The 24516-nt window shown below is 47.9% G+C and overlaps 1 protein-coding gene across 12 annotated transcripts in view; it reads right to left on the bottom strand.

Moving 5' to 3' along the window:
- Positions 1-24516, bottom strand: part of RPH3A (rabphilin 3A) — a 252545-nt gene that overhangs the window by 29023 nt on the left and 199006 nt on the right. For all 12 annotated transcript variants that reach the window (XM_067014652.1, XM_067014649.1, XM_067014654.1 and 9 more), the window contains 4 exons: positions 22354-22500; positions 5483-5612; positions 3983-4069; positions 1400-1565 (listed from right to left, as the gene is read on the bottom strand). In XM_067014652.1, the coding sequence (XP_066870753.1) occupies positions 1400-1565; positions 3983-4069; positions 5483-5612; positions 22354-22500 (530 nt within the window). The remainder of the gene's footprint in view (positions 1-1399; positions 1566-3982; positions 4070-5482; positions 5613-22353; positions 22501-24516) is intronic.

Raw genomic sequence — 24516 nt, 5'->3', positions numbered from 1 at the left:
TGAAAAATATGTCAAAACCATTACAATAGTAACATTGAAGATCACCGATCACAGATCACCATAACAAATATAATAATAATGAAAAAGTTTGAGATACTGTGAGGATTACCAAAATGTGACACAGAGAGACAAAATGAGCCGGAAAAATGGCGCCGACAGACCTGCTTGATGCAGGGTTGCCACAAACCTTCCGTTTATAAAAAACTGCAATCACTGTGAAGTGCAATAAAACAAAGTGTAATAAAATGAGGTGTGCCTGTAGCATCTCATTTAATCTTCAAAATAACCCAGTGAGTTATTAATCTCATTTTATAGATGAGGAAAGAGTTTTAGAGAGGTTAGGTCACTCATCCAAGCTCACATGACTTGTAAGTGGCAGAGCTGGAATTCAACCTCAGGTCTTCCTGGGCTCTGATGTTCAAGATCTTGACAGTAAAGCTATGCAGTCTTCTCAGCCTAGAGGGAGTAATGTTCAACCAGGAAGAAAGATGTGCTAGAGGTGGAAACCTGGGGCTTCTCAGGGATGCAGTATATGTTGACAATTTGGTGAGTCTCTGCAAGGAGCAGGGATTGCTGATGGTTTGCCAGGATGCAAGTATTTGTTGAGTGCCTTTTGACTGCCAGACACTGTACCGGGCCCCTTGAGAAGTTATAGTCGGGCACTTCAATTTTTGAGACCTTCAACTACAACCTTCCTTTTAGAAGCACTGACTGCACTCAACTCTAGAATTGTCATTCAGACCAGATTTTAACACTTAGTTAATTGAAAGTATTGCGAGGGCTTTATCTGGTCAGTCTTAGTGGCCATATTATATTAAAATGTGTTTTCATTGGGGTCATATTTTTTCTTTTTATTGCTTTGTCTCTCCCTTTTTTACCATCATTTTAATAATTAATAACAATACTTAGATAACAGTGATAATATCCAGAGTAGTGGTAATTTTCTTTTACTAATTTCCTTGCTATTCATCTTTCATTTTTAATTAGTCCAATTTCGGATTTGCTGATGATTGATAGAAGAAATGTCAGGAGCAAAGAAGGCCTTCTCAGCAAGCCCCCTCTCCCCCACCCCCCAGACTCCAGCGTGTATTTTGATGTTGGGAGTCTTTCTCAGTTCCTAAGTTTGATTTCCACCTCTGTTAAACCTCTAAATACTCCATCAGGGGTGGCAACGAAGTCTTTTGGCAGCCTGGCATTGCTGGAGAGTTCCCTAAACTACCGTTTTGATAAAGGTTTGTGATGAGCTGTGAAGGAGACATAGGGGACCTAGACCCAAGCCCAGAGGCTGGCTGTCCACCAACTGGGTGGGAACACAGACATGATGTCAGGGCACCCTCCAGGTAGACCAGTTAGCCAAGACCTGTCCTTGGCTCTGAAAGGAGAAGCTGTATTTTCCTACCTCGAGTTGGAGCCCGGGCAGGGTGTTTGGGCTCAGGGGTGGGCTGCTCAGGGGCAGCGGGCTCACTGGCTGGCTGCTGGGGCTTGGTCTTCTTTATGGGCATAGGCTGCGGGAGGACCTGTTTGGGGAAGCCCTTGAAGAACCATGCTCCAGAGCGCTTCCACACCTGGGGGAGGAGAGGTAGAACATGAAGACACGACAGCCAAGCACTATTGCTCTTGCCTTCACGAGAGCCAATTCTTCACTTTCCTCCCTGCTCACAGAGCACTGACACAATAGGCAGTGCATTTTCTCACTAGTACACAGTCTTTCACAATTCTTATTTGATTCACACAATATCCCTGAACACTCAATAGAGAATAACCAACCTCTTGACGGAAACAGTTGAATATCAGAAAGGTTATTAACAGGTATAAGGTTACACAGCCAGAGAGCGGACCGGACACCAAGTCTCCCACCTCTTAAATGTGTTGTGCTCCCTACTCTACACTGGCTGCTGTAAAGAGGATGATCCACGTACATCCTCCCCAAGGCCTCTGGCCTTCTTCCCTGCTTTGTGGATTAGCGTTCCACCTGGGGCAGTGTGTTGGACATCTTCTGTTGCCCCTTCAGATTGGTTCTACGACTTTTTTCACCCTGCTCTGTGCCCCGGGAAGCCTGACCAGTAAGGACTACAGTAACTGGACTTTCCTGACCTCTACCTTCCAGGTGGATGTGGTCAAGGAGAGCATCAGTGGGGGATTGGCAGAAAGAAGATAGTGAGGTCAGGGTATTGAGTCCCTTGGCTCCCTCCTTGCTAGGCAGGCGGTGGCTACACGCCTGCTGGTTGACGCCCAGTGTCCAGTCTGGTAGCTGCTCCCTCCTCCACTCCTCCAGTCTCAGGGGTGGTATCAGCAACCCTGCTATTGCTGGTGCTGCGTACCTCACCGTGCCTCGCTGATCTTCCTCATCCCTGCCCAGACCTTTGCAAACAGCACCTTTATCAAAGCCTCCTTGATAATCCTGATGGATTGTGCCATCTGTCCTCCCAGGACCCTGACTGATATTGAGGGAAATATGGTCCTTGGAACAGTCTCCAAGGCAGGAATCTGCAGCAGAAGATGAGTGATGAAGAAACTGGGAAAAGGCGAAGGGAGTTAAGTGGGACAAAGTGGGTAATAAAAAGCAAGCGTAGGTAAGAGAAAGATTCCATGAGAGAAAAAAACAGATAGAGTGAAGACAGTGCAGAGGAAGAAGTGTGAACAGTGAGAGGCAAAGAGACAAAGAAGAAAAGGCAGAGGAGGGCTTCCCTGGTGGTGCAGTGGTTGGGAGTCCGCCTGCCGATGCAGGGCACACGGGATCGAGCCCCGGTCCGGGAAGATCCCACGTGCCGCGGAGCGGCTGGGCCCGTGAGCCATGGCTGCTGAGCCTGTGCGTCTGGAGCCTGTGCTCCGCTACGGGAGAGGCCACAACAGTGAGAGGCCCGCGTACCACAAAAACAAACAAACAAACAAACAAACAAAAAGGCAGAGGAGATAAGGATGAAAGGGAAAAAAAGAGCTCTGAGGAGGAGAGTACAGATGGCCCTCGACTTACAATGGTTTATTTATGATATTTTTGAATTTACAGTGTTGCAAAATCGATATGCATTCAGTATAAACCATACTTCGAATTTTGATATATATATATATTTTTTGCCACACCATGCAGTATGCAGGATCTTAGTTCCCTGACCAGGGATCGAACCCGTGCCCCCTGCAGTGGAAGCTCGAAGTCTTAACCACTGGACTGCCATGAAAGTCCTTTTCGAATTTTGAATTTTGATCTTTTCCTGGGCTAGCAATACTCGATCGGATACTGTCTCGTGATGTTGACCAGGGGCAGGGAGCCACAGCTCCCAGTCAGCCACACGATCGCGATGGGTAACAACTGATACACTGACAATGATTCTGTACCCATGCAGCTATTCTTTCTTTTTTTTTTTAAACCTTCAGTACAGTATTCAATAAATTACAGGAGATACTCAACACTTATTATAAAATGGGCTTTGTCTTAGATGATTTTGCCCAGCTGTAGGCTAATGTAAATGCCCTGGGCATATTTAAGGTAGGCTAGGCTATGACGTTCACTAGGTTAGGTGTATTAAATGCATTTTCCACTTAACAATGGGTTTATCGGGATGCAACCCCATTGTAAGTTGAGGAAGATCTGTATAGGGAAAGAAAAGAAAATGAGGGAAAGTGTGAGACAAGAAGTGAAGTAGAGGGAAAGAGAAGGTGGCAGTAGGGGAAGACCCAGAAGATGAGAAGTGGGGAGTAGACAATAATGGATGTCAGAGGGCAATGAATAAGAGGAGAGCAAGGAGGGAGAGGAGGAAAAGTCACAGAAGCGAGAGATGAGAAAAGAAATTCATTCAAATACTGTGTCCCGCCAGTGTTCACAGCTGAGCTGGTTCATTTTATACCAACCCCTTAAGACATGTGCCTGAACAGGTTCCCCAGCCCCACAACTGCCACCTTACTCCTACCTGGTTATAGCAAGGAAGGGGGAACCGTACAAAGAAGGGAGGATGCTCCAGGAGGCGAATGGGACCAATCCACTCACCTCTCTCTGCTCGATGCAGATTTTGCAGAGCCACACAGGGTGTGGGCGGCTGTTGGAGGTCTCCACCCCACACTTGGTGCAGACATTCTGGGGACAAAACATAGCCCAGTGCACACTCAGATATGCCAGGCTTGGAGCTGCCGGTGATCAGGAGAAGTGGCTGGGAATGGTGGCAATGAAGCCCTATTCTCCCTTGGTGGACATAAAGAGAAAGAACTCTCCTTTCCTCACATCCCTTCCATGACCAAGGCCAGTTAGAATGAAGTTCCAATCTGCGTCTTGATTTCTGATAACAAGAACTGGAGTCATTCCCAAGCACGGGATGAAGGGATTCTCCAAGAGCCCCTGTGGGGTTGGAGATTTCGTCATCCATACAAGGGAGATCACTGACATAATTTTTTAATCATGAGAGACTGTATATCCATTTTGTTTATTACTTTATTTCTTCTTTCTTTCCCAGATGAATCTGAGACACCCTAGACTATGATTACAGGTTCAACTCCTTATGGAGAAGGACGTTATCTGAGTAAATGCCATGACTATAGGATGGAACATTATACTTTTGGCTGAGTTTTCTGGAAGTCAAAACAAATAGGTCACAAAATTCTCACTATCTAGTCGACTACAGAAGGCAGGTTTTCTGGAGTAGATAACCTTTCCCCAATATTCCATTCTAAATGCTAAATGGGACCCCAAGTAGGAGATGCCAAGTGACATTATGGAATGTCTCCAGCTGGGTCACTCCCCTGAATTCCTTTCCTGGGAATCAGACAGACCCAAGGACAGTTGTATTTCTGTCCTGGAATTGTCACGTTCAGACAGCTTGAGGAGAGGGTGCAGGGTGGAGAGAGCACAGGGAGACTCCCCTTCGAGAGTGAATGCTTAAGAAGACCAAAGTCTAACTTGGCCTAACTTGGCTAGAGAGGGGCTTTCTAAGTGGCTTGAACTGTACCCCAGGGTACAGAATGCTGGGTAGGGCTTCCATGCACATGTGTCTTCCATGTAGACACAAGCCCAGCATGCTTTTTTTTTTGGGGGGGGGGGGCGGCGCACTGTGCAGCATGTGGGATCTTAGTTCCCCAACCAGGGATCGAACCCGTGCCCCCTGCAGTGGAAGCACGGAGTCTTAACACTGGACCGCCAGGGAATTCCCCCAGCATGCTCTTTAGCCTGACCTATAACTTGCTAAGCCACAACCAGGATCCCTGCAGGCTCAACCATAGTTCATGTCCTACTTCAGTCTCCCAAGTTCATCCTGGATGGAGCTGAGCTCCAAGGAGACAGAAGGGTCAGGGTGACTTCTAGGGGAGGAATCGGGATCAGGGTTACCTTGGAATACAGCTGGGCATGGGAGCATCCCAGAAGGAATCATATTCTAACAACTACCTTTCCCGATCCAAGCTCCATCCCCAAGACCCAAGGCCCCCAAAGGCTGGAGCCCAGGCCTAGCCCCTATGCGTGTGATGAGCGGGGAAGCAGGGAAGGGGAGGGTGATGGTACCTTCTGACAGTCCTCACACACTACACAGGCAGAGCCCGGCGCTCCCAGCTGTTCTCCACACAGTATGCAGCAGTTCACCCCGTCCCCAGCCACGTTCTTCCTCATGTTCTCCAGACGGTCCACCAGGCGCCTGGAAGCAGAGTCAGGGTTATACAGACCGTATAGGACCAGGGACCACCAGCTTTTCCCTCATCATCTGGCTGATGGTCTTAACCTTCTCTGAGTCATAGATTCTTGAGTATCTGATAATGACTACTGGGCCCCTCCCCAGAAAAAGGCGCATACATTCTGATATATTTTCAGAACATCATGGAACCCCTCCGACATCCCCCAAAGCCCATTTATCCTACCAACTTCCGATTAAGAACCTCATCTAGCCTTTTCTCATGTCACCTCCTCCAGAAACTGTCTTCTGAGGTCCAGATCTGTTTAGCTAATTGTCTGTATGACGTCTTCACTTGGGTCTCAAACTTGTGTTTTCAACTGAACTCTTCATCTCTGCTGCTCTCCATCCTCATCCCCACAAACCTGCTCCCATTCTCAGGAAATGGCACCACTATCTGCTAACTTGCTTGAACCAGAAACCTAAGAGGGCCTTCCTGAGCCCCTCCTCCCAGATATTCAATGACCCAACCAAATCCTATCATGTCTAACGCTCTAACGTTTCTGTAATCCACCCATTTCTCTCCATCTTCACCTCAACCAAGCCACTGACATCTCTCCCCCGGATGACTAACCCCTTAGTCTCCACGCTTTCATTCATGCCTTCTACAGTCTGTTCTCCCCATCACAGCCGTGGTGATATCTCTAAAACATAAATCTGATTATGGCACTCCCACTTCCCTTTAAAACCTTTAGATGGTTCTCATCCCATGAGGTTTCCATGACCTTATGTGGTCGGGCCCCAGATGAAACCCCAAACCTCTTCGCCCTCTTGGTCTTGCTTCAGTGTTCTAGCTCAGTGGTTCACTAAGTGTGATGACCAGACCATCAGCATCAGTGTCACCTGGGAACTTGATAGAAATGCAAATTCTTGGGCCCCACTCCACAACAACCCTAATCAGAGACTCTGCGGGCGGGGCAGCAATCTGTTCAAACAAGCCCTCCAGGGGATTCGGACAAAAGTTTAAGAACCACTGCTCTGCTTACACTGGCCTTCTTTGAGTTCTGGTTCTCCTAATTGCCTCAGCACTTTTGCACATTCTGGTCCTTGTGCCTGGAATGCAGCCTTCCCTCATTACACATATTTGTGATCTCTCTCTCTCTCTCTCACACACACACACACACACACACACACACACAGACAAACACACACTTTTCCTGCCTAGATTCTCCTTATCCTTCATATTCCAGTTAAAATATCACCTCCTCTTAGAAGCCTTCTCTGACCATCCATTTTATTTACTTTTTTGGCAACCCTTCTGCATAGCATTTGTCACATTTGTAAGTAATTGTGGAATTGTCTACATTAAGTAATTAGTAAATTGTGAGTCCATACCTGGCTGCCTTCCTAGACCCTGAGCTCCCCTAGGCCCGAGATCTTGTCTGTCCTGTTCCCTGCTGTGTCCTCAGGACCAGAACAGTACCTGGGGTCCACAGTGAGTGCTCACACACGATGGTCGAACCAATGAATGAATGAACGAATGAATGAATGAAGGCAGGCCACTTCCCAAATTTGTATCCAGCAAAAGCAAGCCGAGTCGAATGTCAAGTGACATACAATAGCAGCTTATACTTACATAGTGTTTATTATGGGCCTGGCATGGTATGAAGTGTTTTGGCACCCAACCCTAAGAGACAGGCACTATTAAGAAGCCATTTTACAAGTAAGGCAAGTGAGGCACAAAGGAAGTTAAATTACTTGTGCAAGGTCACACAGCTAGGAAGTAACAGAGCTAAAACTGGAAGCCAGGTATCATGTGTATTACACTGGCACTTCTGAAACTTAATGTGCACACAAGTCACACTGGTATCTTGTTAAAACAGGTTCTTTCTGAAGCATCATGTCTGGGGTGAGGCCTGAGGTGCTACACTCCTAGAAAACTCCCAAGTGATTCCACACGATGCTACTGGCCCAGGGGCACACTCTGAAGAGCAAGGCTATACATAATGACTCCACCTGTGGGGGCATCCTGCTTCGATCTCAGGTGGGTTGTTTTTGACCCTTCCCACCAGCCTGAAGTCACCTCTTTGCTTTTTCCTCAAACAGAACCTTATTGTTCCTGTTCCAGCCACAGCCAGCGCACCCAGATGGAGCCGGACCCTGCCCACCCCTCCACGCACTGGCTCTCAGCTGTGGACACCACAGGCGTGAGAACCATTCTGATGGGACTTGGGTATCACAGGCTCCAGAAAGTCCCTGGCAGACCTGCTGGCCGCCACCTGATGCTGACTCTCCTCACAGGCCCTCCTCACTCCTGCCATCCCCTCAAAGCACGCTACTTGCTACTCGCTGTGTTATAAACAGCAGCTTCTCCCTCTGTGTTCCATTCAACAGAGGAGCCCAAGGAGGAGCCCAAAGCAGCCTGTAGGCTCTAGAGCCTGCTGTGACCCAGATCGGACAGAGCTGCTTCGAGAGGCAGGATGTGCAGAACCAAAGGCAACACGCTCTTCTCTTCCTCCTCCTCCTCTTCCTCTACCCCAACGCTCCCTACATTTTCCCTAGAAATTGCTTTTATAGGATGATGGGAGGCAGCACAAACCAGAAGCGCCCAGTCCTCAGTCTCAGAACACCAGCAGCCAGTGTCTGCTGAGCAATTCCAATGTGCCAGGCACAGAGGTAAGCACTCCACATGGATTTTCTTAATGAATCCTTCCAGCAGCACTATAAGCTAAAGACTATTCTTGTCCCCATTTTCCAAATGAGAAAAGTGAAGCACAGAGAGGTTAAGTGAGGTACCCAAGTCACACAGCTGGGAGGTGGAGAAAGCCTGGACTCAGACCCAGGCAGTCTGGCTCTTGAGTGCCTGTTCTCCTTCTTCTTCTTTTTTTTAAAAAAATCAATTTTAATTGTAATATAGTTGCTTTACAATGTTGTGTTAGTTTCTACTGTACAGCAAAATGAATCAGCTATAGTTCCTGTTCTTAATCAGACCTCGCTGCCACTACTGCCAAGCAGAGCCATGGGGACCTTCTTGAACAGTCCAACCTCCACCCTGCTCGATTCCCCTGCCTTGCCCACACCAAGGGACCCTCCATCACTGGTAGGTACCAAGTTGCACATGTGCAGTCACCCCAGCTGCTTCTTTCTCACCTGCCTCTGACTTCTCAGAGGTCGGGACAAGACACCCAACAGCTGTGCCATCATCTTGTTCCCCCTGAAGAATCCTCAACATAGGGTTGAGAAATCTGGATTTTAGCCCTGAATTTTGCCTCTCTGGGCTTCAGTTTCCTCATCTGTAAAAGGGAAGGTGTTGGGCTAAATTGGTGGTTGTCAAATTGTGCTTTATGGCACCCCAGGGGTTCTTTAGAGACCATTTTGGGGCCACCCACTATAGTGGTATGGTGGGAGTGATTCTGAGGAACCAAAAAACCCCATTTCGTCCAGAGCACGTCTGCATTTATCTCTTTCATTTGTCTGAGCTGTTGAATTAGATTTCCTTTGAAAAGTTGGTTCCACTGTATAAAGAAACAGTTTGAAGTCATCTGGAGCAGATGAATTTCAGGTTGCCTTTCAATGCCATAGAATTATGAGACAATGAGGTAAGCTAACAGAGGCAGGGGATGGAAATTGCACAGTGATATGTATTTTCTTTTTCTCTCTTTTTTTGGCACACACCTTTGTTCTCACCTATTTTCTCCTTCATGGACTGACCTAGCCAGAAAGTGGTTAGATTTTGTTCTTCTCACTCTATCAATGGGGGTCCCAAGGCACAGAGTCACTTGGGTCACTCAGCCTGGGCTAGAATCTCGTTCTCTGTGTCAGTAAACCACCTTTGCTTTCCATGAAGTCCCCTCATGGCCTTCTGCCTCAAGTCAAGCTTTGCCCACCCAGCTCAGGAAGAGAGCATGGGATAGATGACCCAATTCTAAACTGCAGTATACTTTGCTCAGGAAACCTACGAGGCTTACTTGTCTCCTCTTGGAAAATAAGGGTGTGGAGTCACCCACCTCTTGCAAACCCACACTCTAGCATCCCTACCAAGATGCCTGCTCCTTCCACCATTCGATCCTCAACTCCAAAAGCCCCCATTAACACGCATTGTACCGGGAGCGTCTCATTAGCTTCTATCCGTGGCAGCAAATGGCGTGGAAAAACAACAGATTGAAGATCATTATTCACATCTCTCAGTGTAGAGACCCTTGTTATTTGTGAATTCAGTCCAGACCAATAAAGAGAGAAGGAAGTGGAGTGGGGATGGGCAGACCTTCCTTCTCCGCTCAAAGATCAGGATGAGCAGGGGGTTCCTGCAGCCCGCCCTTTCGGACATCCTCTCTGCAGCCCCGAATGCTAGGGCCTCAACAGGGAGGGCCCCAACAGCCAAGTAGCATAAACTTGGAAATAAAACTTTGCGGGAAGTTAAGTCCAAACTACGTCACGGAAGACCATGAGTCACAGATGGGTCTTTATGCTGGTGATAAAACACTTCAGTTTCTTCACCCCATAAGGAATGTTTGTTGTTACCAGTCTTGGCAGGAGAGACCTATGTGCATTATGAAAGATGTCGGCAACCCTCAACCCATGTTAATGACCCAGAAAGAAATTTTTTAAAATACCAACGCCTGGGGCCCCAGCTCTAAAACTTCTCAGCTATGGATCTGCTTATGCCCAGATACCAGCATTTCAGCATGCAGTCCTGTTGAGAGCCACGGCATGGGGCGATGTTTCCAAAATGTATGGTCCATCTAGATCACCTGGGGAGAGTGTTCAACATTCAGACAATGATTCTGTGGGACTGGGGTGGGTCCAGAGCATGTGCATTTTGAAGTGACTCCCTATACGATCCTGACGCTGGTGAATTCCTGGCCACACTTTGAGAAATGCTTCAGTAAGGAAGGAAGCAGTGGGAGAAATCACAAGAGAAAATGCTCTCCTTACTATGTTAAGCGGGGGGAAAAAACCCCAAACCCAGGATGTAGAACTGTCGAAATATTCACAGGGATTATCACCAGACGGTGGGATTATGAGTAATTTTTATTTCCTTCTATGAAGCTTCTGCCACCCCCTTTCCTAAAGCACCAATTACCTGGACTCTTCATACTTTCTTAACTCTCTACAAGAAACATGCGTTACATTAGACAATAAAGTGCATTTTTGAAGACAGAGAACATGTAAGTCAAGGGTTAAAAGTCATGGCTTTGAATCCTACCTCTTATCCAGTCAATGACCTTGAAAAGGCTTTGTTCTCTGCACGCCCTCTTCCCAGACAATAACGTGAGGGGTTAGATGAGACGCACCTCAAGCTTCCTGCCATGGGCAACACTCGGGGATTCTCAGATGCTGAGGCTGAAACATCAAGATTTCCCTTTGTGTTTTGAAACTGAAGGACCTCCAGTGACTCAGAGAAGACCTGTCTGCATCGGCAGGATACTTTTGTTTGCCTGTCTAATGTCTCCACATTAGGGGCCCAATTAGCTGGACACTGTAAGTGGCTGTCACTCTCTAGTTATGTCTTTACACGTCTGATTAACTTTATGGCTCCTACTTGCACCTCAATCCAGGAAACCCATATATCACCAGGCTGGGTGCTTAAGGGGAGCTGACGGTTACTCAGTGAAGCTGCGTGGGCATCTCCCATTTCCCAGGATGCTCCTGGAGGCACCAGAAAGGTTACATCCCCTCCTCTGAGCACCAACAGATGACCTCTGGAGGGGGTGGGACGTGGATTCCCAAGTTGCTCTGACCTTGCTGTCCAAATAGATGCAGATGCTCTACTCATTCATTTGACAAATATTTACGGAGAACCTACCATGTGACAGCAGACAGTGAGGACCCAAGGGGGAGCCAAACAAATGATGTGCCTGCCATCATGGAGCTGGCATTCCAGTGGGGGACCCAGACGTTATTTAAATGATCACATCGATCATCATAATTCCACTCGGAGTAAGTGCTCTGAAGGACAAGTGCGGGAAGCTATGAGACCTCACAGAGGGGGACATGAACAGGAAGATGGGGCCTCGGAGGAAGTGACTGTTGAGCTGAGACCTGAGGATAAAGAGGAGCTGGCCCAGTAAAGAGGGTGAGGAAAAGCACTGGAAGAAGAGGGAACAGCATGTGCAAGGGACTTGAGAGATGCTTAGCAGGGCTGGTGGGCTGGATGGTAGAAGATGAGGCTGGAGGGTGGGCAGGGGCCGCTCCATGCAGGGTCTTGAGTCTAAGAGTGATGGGACAGCATGAAAGGGCTTTAAGTAGAGGAGACTCAACTTCCCCCATTTTGAGACAACATATGGACATACGAATGGAGTCCCTGGGAGGCTCGGAGCAGTGAGTTTCAGATGCCGCAGTGGTTCCAGGTGGAATGAGGCAGGCAGGTCCCTGGACTTCGTCTACACGTGGGGCTGGACCAGGTCTCTTGAAACTACAAGACTGCCCCAAGTGGGTCTAACTCAGTGGTGGTGAAAGTGTACACTAGCAGGAAGGCCGTGAGAGATGCCATTGCACGCTAGCCAGCTTCAAGGAGTCACTCTGTGTGTTAGCTTCCTAGTGTCGCTGTAACAAATTACAATTTAGTGGCTTATGACAACATATATTATTTACTGTCTTAATAGTTCTAGAGATTAGATATCTGACATAGGTTTCACTTAGCTGAGGTGTTGGCAGGCAGGGCTGTGTTCTTTCTGGAAGCTCGAGGGGAAAATCTGTTCCCTTGCCTTTTCTAGTTTCTAGAAGCTGCCCCACATTCCTTGGCTTGTGGCCCCTTCCTCCATCTTCAATCCAGCCGTGTAGCATTTTTCAATCTTGCTGTGACTCTGACCCTCCCGCCTCCCTCCTATAAGGACCCGTGTGATTACATTGAGTAATCCAGGATCATCACCCCATCTCAAGATTCTTAATCATGCCTGCAGAGTCCCTTTGGCCATGTAAGATGACATATTCACAGGTTCCAGGGATTAGGATGTGAACATCTTTGTGGTGGGGGAGGGCATTATTCTACCCACCACATCCACATTCCTGCCCCATCTGCCACCCGGGTTCTACTTCCACCTGATTCAGGTCCAAATCAGATTCCAGTCCTCCTCTCCAGAGCAAGGTTTGGGCAATTCCTCCCTGCCTTGCTGTGGATGTCAGACAAATCAGGCTTTGGACTCTGTGAGGTTCTAATCACCCTCTCCAACTGCAACCCCAGGAAAACACAGACTCTCCACACATACACACACACACGCACACCTGCACGCACGTACACTTTCAGAATTTAGAAATACGAGGCACTTATTTTTTTTTTTTTAATTTTTGGCCGCACCGCGCAGCATGTGGGATCTTCATTCTCTGACCAGGGATCGATCCTGCGCCCCCTGCATTTGAAGCACGGTGTCTTAACCATTGGACTGCCAGGGAAGTCCCACAAGGCACTTATGATGCAGGTGTTGGGGTGTCCATTCTGGAGTGACCTTGCCTGCGTCCATATTTAGACTTTGCTATTTCCTAGCTCTGTGACCTCAAGAAAGTTACTTAACCTTTCTGAGCCTCTGTTTTTCATGTGTAAATTAGGGAAAACAAAGTCCTTGTTTCCTAGGATTGTTGCAAAGATAAAATGAGAGTTAAATGGTCAGGAAGAACCTAGGGGCAAGATGGGAATAAAGACGCAGACCTACTAGAGAATGGACTTGAGGACACAGGGAGGGGGAAGGGTAAGCTGGGACAAAGTGAGAGAGTGGCATGGACATACATACACTACCAAATGTAAAACAGATAGCTAGTGGGAAGCGGCACATGGCACAGGGAGATCAGCTCAGCGCTTTGTGGCCACCTACAGGGGTGGGATAGGGAGGGTGGGAGGGAGGGAGACGTAAGAGGGAGGAGATATGCGGTATATGTATATGTATAGCTGATTTACTTTGTTATAAAGCAGAAACTAGCACATCATTGCAAAGCAATTATACTCTAATAAAGACGTTAAAAAAAATTTTTTTAAATGAGAGTGTTTGTAAAATGCCCAGAACATGGTAACTACTCAGTCATGATTGCTGCTAATTATTTCTTCTGGAAATTTGTGGCTTTCATAGCTCCCTATACTCACATTTTTTCCCTATATACCGAGGGTGCTAAAATCTGCCCATGAAATCCGTCTTTCTAAAGCTTTTAAAGGAGCTACAGTGACTAGACACTGACAGGACTCGTGTGCCCATCTCTAAATACACACACGGATGGCACATCTACCCACACAGGAACCGGTGCACGATCAGCACCCATGTACAGAACACACTTTCACACACACGGCTGTACACACTCTGCTCTTGCAGGGAGCCAAGCCCTAGTTGGCTGCCTTCTGCAGACAAGGATATAAGCCAAATGCAGATCAGACAATGCTTACTTGCTAAGCCCAGGCTCCCTCAAAAAAGTTCAAACTGGCCTCAGAAACATTCAGGCAACTGCTTTTGAGCTTTCAAACCAGTATTGCCGCAGTGTCTTGATGAATGCTGAAGAGAAGGCTAATGGAGGTACAATTGCTCCAGGAAGTGGGCTTAATGTGGCGAGCTGCAGAGCTGAGGACACCCTTCCTGTGAAGGTGTGATGGCTTTATGTGCCGGTTCCTGAATTGGTGAGGGAAATGGTGAAAAGCTGGGGTTCCACCACTGATGGTATGAAGCCAGAGCAGCTGCCTTTAGAGCTGTGATTGAGCATGATTACACAACGGTTTGTAAAATGCAGCAAAGTAGGAGAGTGGATGTCATGTTGTCTCTCTGTCTCTATCTCTGTCTCTCTCTCAACTTCTCTCTCTCTCTCTCTCTCTCTCTCTCTCTCTCTCTCACACACACACACACACACACACACACACACACACACACCATTAATTCCAGAATCATGCTGCTTTTCCCATCACCCTAATTGCCAAGTGGATGTTACCATTAAGTTTATTAAACTCGGCATTTTCTGAAGCCTAGATTGACATCAGCTGTGAACAGGGACATGGCTGCTCTGAAGGGAGGTGGTCTGAGACTCCAATGCCACGGTCTCTCGGGAACCTGTCCTTAAATGACTAAGTTGCTCTGTCATGAAGCCATGCGGCTGGCATGCAGGATGTGTGCAGTTCAGACTCATTAATTCCCACTGTTGTTTATTACTGTCACTACCTGGGGAGCCGTGGATCATAATCTCTCTCCTTGATGGATTGGTGAATGGGATTCCTGTCTGGACCTCAGCACTTTGGGGAAGCGGGTCACCCTGGGTCAGAGTTGGAGCCAAGAGAGAAAGACGGCTAGAGGGCTCCACTGGGCTAATGTAGTCAGTCAAACAAGGAGCTGGGTCATTTAAACCCAATAATAGCAACAGTTATCAGGAGCTGTGCTAAACATTCCATGTGCATTGTTTTCCTTAAGTCATACAACCTGTGAGGTCAGTTCTATTATTCACTCCCATTTTACAGATGGGGAAACCGAGGCACACTGACAGGGAGTCACTTGCCAAAGGCACACAGCTGGCAAGTGGCAGAGATGGGGTCGGAGGCTAGGTCTAGCTACCCAGACGTTGTTACCCGCTTTGGAAGAATGAAGCCTTTGTTTCATTTCAGTGCTTATAGTTGGGGCTCTTTCTAACCCCTCCACCTGCCCTTTTCTGTTGTGGAAAGTAGAGTTGAGAGAATGTGCTGCTGAGGCCCACAGGGGACAGGGGTCATTGTGGTGGAGATGGGTGAACTATCCTATGGTAGGAAGAAGTATGAGACTGAACCAATTAACCTGAGTGAATATGTGAGACACCCTGTAAATTACTGACTTCCCTGAAACTCTGAAGTCATTTGTCAATTGCCATCCCAACCTGCACTGCCAAAAGGCAATAGGATAATGTGGAAAGACAGATTAAAAGTCTGGTTTGGCCATGTAAAAGCTGTGTGCCCCTGGGCAAGTGTCTTAACCTCCATGAACTTCAATAATCTCATCTGTGAAGCAAAGACAACAGTCTGTCTCTCTGAGAGAACATAATAGGGATTAAAGGAAATACAACATATTTGAAAGTTCCTAATACAATGCTTGGCTATAAATGTTTATCTTTCTGCAGAATCCTGAAGCCAGCCAGCCTGGGTTTGTAATCCCATTTGTATTGCTTATTAACTGTGTGACCCTGGGCAAGTTGCTTAACCACTCTGTGCCTCAGTTGTCTCATCTGTAAAATGGGAATGATAATAATGCGGCTTAATGCATAGGGTTGTTGTGAGGGTTACATAGATGAATCTACATAAAGCTTTGAGTACAGTGCCAACACACGGTGCTTTGTAAGGGTGGGCCATTATTACTTCTCTAGAAGTTGAGTGTGGTTGCAGGGAAATTCTCATGTGTTTCTTCTTCCTTTCTTGAGCCACTCAACAAAAAGGCTAGAGCAGTGGTTCTCAACAGGGGGTGATTTTGCCCCTCACGGGGCATGTGACGATGTCTGGAGACATTTTGGGTTGTCACAGCTTGGTAACAGCCCCGGTTACTACAGGCACCGAGTTGGTGGGAGCCAGAGATGCTGCTAAAAAATCCTATGGTGCACAGGACAGCCCCCACCACAAAGAATTATCTGTCCCCAAATGTAAACAGTGCCAAGGTTCAGGAACCTTGGGCTAGAGGGACTTGGAGACCACATGGTCCAACTCCCCATTTTATAGATAAGGTCCGGGAAACCCTGAGGTTAAAAACATTCAATGAGAGGCTTAGTTAGCTGAGTTTAGAATTCATCCAATATGTATTCATTTGCTTTCTCTTTTATGCCAGGCACTGGGCTGCTTAAGGAATTAAGAAGACTTCTTTTTCATTTTGTGCAAACAGATTCCATAAATTATTAAGGCTGGATGGACACTAGAAGGCATCGACCCAATCCCTGAGAAAACTGAGGTTACTACTCAGTGGTTCTCAACATGGCAGTGGGGTTCAGAGTCCCCCCAAACCTGATGAAATCTATGAATATTTCTTCTTAAAAATGCACACAGGGACTTCCCTGGTGGTGCAGTGGTTAGGAATCCACCTGCCAATGCAGGGGACACGTGTTCAAGCCCTGGTCTGGGAAGATCCCATATGCCACGGAGCAACTAAGCCCGTGCACCACAACTACTGAGCCTGCGCTCTAGAGCCCGCGAGCCACAACTACTGAAGCCCGCACACCTAAAGCCCAAGTTTCCGCAACGAGAGAAGCCACCGCAATGAGAAGCCCGTGCACCACAATGAAGAGTAGCCCCCACTCGCCACTAGAGAAAAGCTCGCGTGCAGCAACGAAGACCCAACGCAGCCAAAAGTAAAATTAAAAAGAATAAATGTATTTTAATGAAAAGCACACAGACACATGGATAACTGTGTCTATAATATCAGGATGCCCCAGAACCCCTGAGTTCTACCCACAGAATGTCTAGGACTCCAAGTCAAAAAAAAAAAAAAAAAAAAAAAAGTGGCAGGGCGGTAGGGGAGTCTTCCTTCAGAAAGAGGAGACTATGACCTGGTCTATTGTCAGCTTGCCAAACCACAGAAAAGATGCCTACCTAATTAGATGTAGCAAATTCCAAGCATTATTACTCACTTCTCCCCCTGTCCACATTTTGGAAAAATTCTGTGCCAAAACTAGAGGGGTTGGTGGCACTGAGATGGGGAGGTGATAGCAATCCAACAGATTCTGTCAATGACAGGTCTCTCTGTGTCTCTCTCACTTCCTCCTCCATCACAGTGTCTGGACACCAAGGTTAATGACAAATCCTAATTACTTCTTTGGGCCCATCTGTTGAGGGATGTTGACCTCAAATGGAAGCCACCAAGCTGCCTGTCCCCTTGTGGGCAGAATAGATGAGTAAATGCCTTTGAGAGGCTCTGGATAGAAAGAAATATGATAAAGACATGGAGGAACCTACCACTGGGAAACAAAACAAAAACAAAACCCGCACACACAGATTTCCCCAGACAAATGTTTAGTGCCATATTTAATATGTTTTAAAAGTCCTGTGGACACCCCCTGGGTGTCTGTTCAATTTACAAAGGCCCTTTGCACTCTCTGGAGTAGCACTCAGCAGCCTTGTTTGTATAGCCTGGCAGCTCTGGCCACAGCTGACTGGATGAGGGGCGGCACTCAGGGCGACCTGGACCAGTCAGAGTTCCTTCCCCGGGAATTTGGAATTAGGACTAAGACGAAATATAACAACTAGGAAGGTATAGTATGAAAGTATATTTTCTAAGATGTGGGATGAGAAGCAGACCTTTCATGAGACTAGGCTGTGTTCCTGCCCTTGGATCCCTTGAGACACCTCTGAATCCTTATACTAAATTCCCCTTTTGCCTAATGGGGTAGAGTCTCCAAAGATGACCACCATTAACATCTTCCTTCCCTGGATGCATAAGTCATTCTTCCAGGAACAGATTTCTCCTCTCCAATAGACTGCAGTGGAGTGATGCCCTACCAGTTCTAGACCTAGCTGTTAAGAATCCTGGAGACTTCCATCCTTGCTCTCCTGGGAGTCAGCTGCCATGTAAAGGAGCTCGGGCCAGACTACTGAATAAGGAAAGATTCCGTGGAGAGAGAGGGGCCATGCAGAGTGCAGAGGCACAGACAAAGGATTGGAGCTTTCCTGGCCCTTCCAGTCCATCCCAGCCACCCATTGAATGCAGTTGAGTGAGTGACCCCAGGCTATGCCACATGGAGCAAAAATCAACCTAGCAGAGCCCTGCCTAAATTCTTAACCCACAGAATTGTGAAAAAGAGTATACTATTGATGCTTGTAGTCAGTAAGTTTGGGGTGGTTTGTTACGCAGTGATAGATAACTGAAACAACCTAGTTGGAACTAATTCTTTTTCTTGCGAGCCAAGTGTCCTAAGTAGTATAGAAAGTCTACAGCAGTCAGGTCATGCAAAATAAATTCTGAGATCCCACTTAACCCGGAATGAGGGATGTGGGGCAAAATGAGGCTCTTTAATGAGTTTCCCTTCTGACCATCATCCTTCCTTCTGGGGGTGCTGACGAGAGCAGAGCTTGGCTGTGGGCTGAGTTAACACTCAGTGAAGGTTTAGACACCGCCTTGGGCAAAAGCAGAGGCTCCAAGGTGAGAACCAACTCTGGTCCACTGCATCATCCGGTGCTCCCTGGGGCAGCAAACTCTAGCAAAACTGCCCCAGGGAGGCAGCACCTCCTGGGATGCCTTAGGGTGATTCTCCCAGGGAACTCTCCATGGCCTTAGGACCATGGAGACCAGTTCTGGCAGCTCTGGAGGTACAAACAGGTTAATAACATCACTGGGAAGGAATCACTGGGCCAGCACAGAAGGGATTCTAGCTCCCCAAATGTCCCCTCCAAACCTGAGCTTTAAAAATTTCCATGTCCTGCAAAGTCTAAGAATTTGAGACCACGCCTTCAGGAAAGACACCTAATAGTTCAGAACATAGTTCTGAGAGTCAGCCAGACAGGGACATATATCTTAGCTCTGTGTAACCTCGGACAAGTGACCTAACCTTTCTAAGCCTCAGTTTCCTCACCTGCAAAATAGCACCTACTCGATAGGGTTGAGAGGAGCAGTTAATGAGTTAAATCCATATGAAGTTTTTAGGTTTGATGTTTGGCACATAGTAAGTGCTCAATCAATAAATGGTACCCATTTATAATGATTGTTTATTATGTAAACGATGACTTCACGTGTCTCCCAGATGACTGTTCGGTAATAGAAAAGAAAACTCAGCATCACAGAGCTGGTGTCTAGACCCAGAAGGGGACACAGCTACATCTGCAGTTTTAACAGTTAGAAGAACCAGAAGGAGCTCATTTGCTCTGAGAGGTACAGCCAACAAGAGGGTACAGGGTCCTCCACCAGACACCCCCCAAATACTGTAGAGTCGGATCAGGACGGATCCTGAGACTCGGACTGACCCACCTCATTGGACAAATGGGGAACTGAAGCCCCCAAGCCTCATTAATTGAGCCTCAGGTTCTGGAGGGGGAGCCCTGATGGCGCCCCGTTTCCAGCCTCGATCTGTGTCTGATGTGTCTCTCTCCTTTCGTCTGACTTCACTCTGATCCTCTCCCAGGGACGTGTGAGTAGAACAGGAATGAGGGCAGGTTCAAGGTCATAAGACACAAATAGCATGGGCTTGCCTCTGGCGATGCTACCAGCAAAGGGCTGGCAGCTGGAAGGGAGTGGTGTGTGTGTGTGGGGGGGGGGGACGGCCTCAGCCAGAATCTTCTAGGACTATCCTCCCCTTTCCGGCAGAAAACAAAATCTGTCAGCAAAGGGACACTCTGTCACCATGGGCTTGGCCCCAGCTTCCCTGGAAGGCTCTGAAACCTCCTTCAGGGGAAGCCAGGGGCTTGCCAAAGAGGAGTCTCGGGCATGATTCTAGAACGGAGACCTGGGCCAGTGTAAAAAAACAAGTTTCCTCAGCAAATTTGTCATTAATGATTGTCACCATTAACTGAGCATGCGCTCTGTGCCAGGCACCACGATAATCCTTTGCATGTGAATTAAACACTCCCCAAGACATGTGTGCTAATGTTATCCCCATTTTTCAGCTGAGGAAACTGAGGGGGAGGTCAAGTGCCTTATCTAAGGTCACACAGGGAGTAAGTGGCAGAGCTGGAATTTGAAGCCAGGTCTCTCTGACTCTGGGGTCCCAGGGATTAACCACTGTGCTCTCCCACCATGTTACCAGGTCAGGCAACGTGGCAGGACATGGGGGACAAGGCAGGGAACCCATCAGCCCTGTTCTAGAACGTTCAAGCCAGAATCCGCTCAGTCCACAGAGATCCCCTTAACTTCACACCCAAAGGCAGCCTAGTGGCCACGCTTGCACAACATAGCCAGCACCTCTGGCCACAGTTAACAGGGACAGAATCTGATATAAACATAAGGCAGCCAATCATAGTGTCTTCCCTGGGAATATGGACCCTGGACTACAACATTCTAAGGTCTCCAGCCTCTTGGTCACAGGAGATGCAGAAAGAAATCGGGGGGCAGTATTGTCTACCATGTTCACTCACTCACTCACCAAATACTTTACTGAACACCTACTATGTACTAGGACTGGGGATTCTGCAGCAAACAAAACAGGCAAAAATCTCTACACTCAGGAATCTTATAATCTAATGGGGAGAGAGATATAATCGATGTATGAAATTCAAAGTTGGCTAGTGGAAAGTGCTCCGCAGGAAAAAGGCTGGAGGTTCTTGCTTTCAAGCAAGAATTTAACATCTATATTCTTCCTTCCTGCAAGGCTGAGGCTCCTTGTTGGTTGAAGTGAACGCACATACACACACCCACACTCACATACACACATGCTCACAGACCTCCCGCCTGGACAACTCCTCACTCCTGACGTATCTTTTGAAAAGCAAAATAAAAACTCACCCCTATAAGCAGACCCCTCAAGACCCATCCCTTTAGCAACCTACTGAGGAACCTGGCGGAGGGCCGAGCACAAAGCTGACTCCGCCTGTGCCAGGTTATTTGTCATTTGTCAATGGCACCTCTGATCTCCCCAGCCCACTCTGAATAAAATGATCTACAGAGGGTCCAATCAAAGGCACCCATTTCCTGTGTGTTCACAGCATCATTTTCCATCCAAGAATCTTGTTAACCTCCCACTGAGTGGCTAGGTAGGGAGATGAAAGGGCACCCCAGTGCCCAGACCAGTTGTAGGCAGTTGGCAAAGGCTGCCCCTTGGAAGAAAGGTTTGGGGAGGGGGTGGCATCTCAGCAGCTCCTCCCATCTCCCATTTGAGGTTCAGTCTTAGAGGTCCCCTCGGTGGCCTCCCTGCATCCTGGCAGTGGAAGTTTCCACCCACACCAAGAGCCGCCCCCCCATACATAGCGCTCACTCTCCTCTTCTCCCAGACACTCCTCCCCTCTCACTTCCCCACTCCACCCTTCCCAAGCCCACGCACAGAGCCCTCCCTCTCTCTCTAACACTGTCCTGGCTCGCTGATGCTCTGACACACACACCTTCTTACATCCCATACACGTTGTTTGTTACCTCTGCCCTCCAATCCCCACTTTTTCCCTTCCTCCTACCATTCATTAGACATGAAGTATGACCAGGCCTGGTCCAGGAACCATACAAGCATCATTTCACTTACTCCTTACAACAATCCTGTGGGACTACTCATTTTATTTCTCCCATTCTACAAGTGAGCAAACTGAGGCTCAGAGGGTGAAGCAACGTGGCCCGGGATCCACAGCCGGCAAGCGGGGGAGCTGGGATGGAAGCCGGGTTCTTAGAGTCCAGACCCAACCTCTGCTACCTCGCTCTCATGCTGGCCTCCCTTCAGGATGGATTTCTCCAATTCTCTCATATAATTCGCTTCAGATGTGCTCTCTCTTTCACGTACTGTCTCTTTGACATACACTTCCTCCCCTTACCTCACCCTTAGCTATCGTTCTGGCATCTGCATGGCCAATGTCTCTAAAACATATTCCTATGCAGCTGGAACGGGTATGACACCTGTACTCACACACACGTCTCCAGCCTTCAGAGACAATCTCCCATCCCCCTCTCAGAAGATCCCCCCTTCTCCATCTTGAATGCACCCCCAGCCCAGAAGCCCCTCCCCAGCCAGCCCCCAGCCCACTCTCTCCCCTGTTCTCTTTTCTGTCTTTCAGCTCTCCCAGCTCATGCACCAAGGATTCCAGTTCTGCCTGAGTGGGTGGCTTGGCACATCACAGATCACAAACCCCGCAGGCAGCCCTGCCCCGCCACAGCACACGCGCCCTGAGCAGCATAGCCTCCCTCCCGGCCCTCCCTGGCTCTCAGAACGGATGGGAAGCATCAGGCCTCACCCGATTCGCTCCTGCTCCATCTCTTCCATCTTCTCAGCACGAGCAATCACCCTGTTGATGATTTCCTTCTCCTCATCTGTCAGCTCTTCCTGCTTCCTTTGTCTGTCTGGCTGACCACTGGGGTGAACGGACCATCCTGTCTGGAGCCTGAAAGGTGATACAGGAAGGTGTGAGGCTGCAGACAAAGTCAGCAGTTGCAGAGTGGTGGTTAGGCTCTAGCTCCTGGAGTCTGGTAAACTTCAGTTCAAATCCCTGCTGGGAGACTCTGGGCTAAAGAATCCAATCTCTCAGAGCCTCAGTTTGCTCATCTGTACAACAGGACACACATACCTCCCTCATAAGGTTCTGATGAGTTTATTAAGTGCTTAGCACATGGCAGACACTCTGGAAGTAGCATTTGCAGGAAGTTCATGGAAACCTGGAGGATAATGGCGTTCTCAGGAAAAGAATCTAAACAGTAGACTTCTACAGCAGGGGTGGAAACAACTCTGGGAGGCTGGTCTGAAGCCCTGGATGCCAGGTTGACGCCAGCCCCTGTCTGGCACAAATACGTTTGGGGTAGGCCACAGAGTCCTTAAAAAAAAGTTTAAACTAGTGGTCAACTAGTTTTATAAAAATCTCTTGATTTCACATAAACATCTAGCTCTCCTGCCTCCAAAGCTCCTATAGCATTTTGAGTTCCATCCTGTGCTTTCCTTGATCTTTTTTTTTTAAATAAATAAGCAAATACTGATGTAGCACCTACTGGATGCCCACATTATCTCATTTAATCCTCACAACACTTCCACAAGGCAGGACTGTTACTGTCTATTTTCCGGTGAGGAGACATTAGACCACTTGCCCAAGGTCACATGGCTGGGAAGTGGCAGAGGTGGAATTCGGACCTGGGCAGCCTGCACACTTAACCTCCACAGTACGGAGAGAACTGAACGCTGCAGAGGATCAGAGGCTGCTGGGTAGAGAGCTAACGCTGTGGTCTGTGGCAAAGTATCATCCTCTCCACTAGTAACACGGTCCACACCCCAGGGCACTGAGGTGCATCGCCCAAGTGGAATGCAGGGTTCCACGCCACTAGAAACTCTTGTCCCTGTTGAGGGAAAAATCAGTAATTATGAATCCCCTGGAGCCAGCACCCCATTAGCTGCCAGCCTCTATTACTTCCACTGCTCTCATCATGTCAGCAGGCATGAAATTGCCTTTTGACGCTCCAAGTTGGAAATCAAAGGCCCCATCTTCCTCCCTGCTCCCGCCTCTTCTTCCATCCTCCCACCTTAGCTGGTTTGTTCAGAAGAGCACAGAAGGAAGAGTTTGAAAGCAATGGAAGCAGAGGTCTTGGGGGCAAGTCTTGTTGCGAGAAAGGGAAGAAGGGGGTAGCCTGGGGAAATCCTGGTGGAAACACATCTTGCCTTGGATCAGGGGCCTCTGGGGATGAACAAACGCTAAACATACTCAAATCCCCTTCCCCGAACCCTTCAATGGCTTCTCATGGATTTAGAATAAAACCCAGGACTACACAGCGGTGGTGGTTGCACAACGTGGTGACTGTGCTAAATGCCACTGAAGTTTGCACTTTAAAACAGTTAATTGCACGTTAAGTGAATTTTACCTTAATAAAAGTAAAACTCAGTTTCTTGCCCATCTGCAAAGTCCTACCCGATCTGTGCTTTACCTGACTCTCCATCCTTTTCGCCCCCTCTCCCTACACTCCAGCCGTACTGGCCTCTCTGCTCAATCTTGAACACTGAAACCTTGTTTTTGTTTCAGGGCCTTAGCACTTTCTGTCCCGGCTTCCAGGATTACTTATCTCCCCAGATTTCCCCCTTCTCATCATTCAGGTCTCAGCTCAAATGTCAGCCTTTCAGAGAGGTCTTCCTTGAGCTCTCATTGCCCAGGTTCACTTGTATCCATCACTAACTGAAATTATCTTTTAAAAGAAGTTTGTTGTTTACCTGTTTGTTGCCTCTCTCCCCCAACCTGAACGTAGGATTCCAGGAGGACAGGGACCTTGTCTGGGTCTGGGTCACTATTATATCAATAGCATTTAGAATAGGGTCTGAGAGTAAGCACAGAAAGAGTTTTTGAAATAAGACACAATACCTTATGGCCAAACGGGACGATAAATGTCTGATTATAAGTGTGACCCACAGCCAGACTGAAGCAACA

Source organism: Kogia breviceps, chromosome 15, assembly GCF_026419965.1.
Source record: "Kogia breviceps isolate mKogBre1 chromosome 15, mKogBre1 haplotype 1, whole genome shotgun sequence".
Taxonomy (NCBI): Eukaryota; Metazoa; Chordata; class Mammalia; order Artiodactyla; family Physeteridae; genus Kogia; species Kogia breviceps.
The sequence above is the reverse complement of the archived record's forward strand: the minus strand, read 5'-3'. Positions and strand labels throughout refer to the sequence as shown.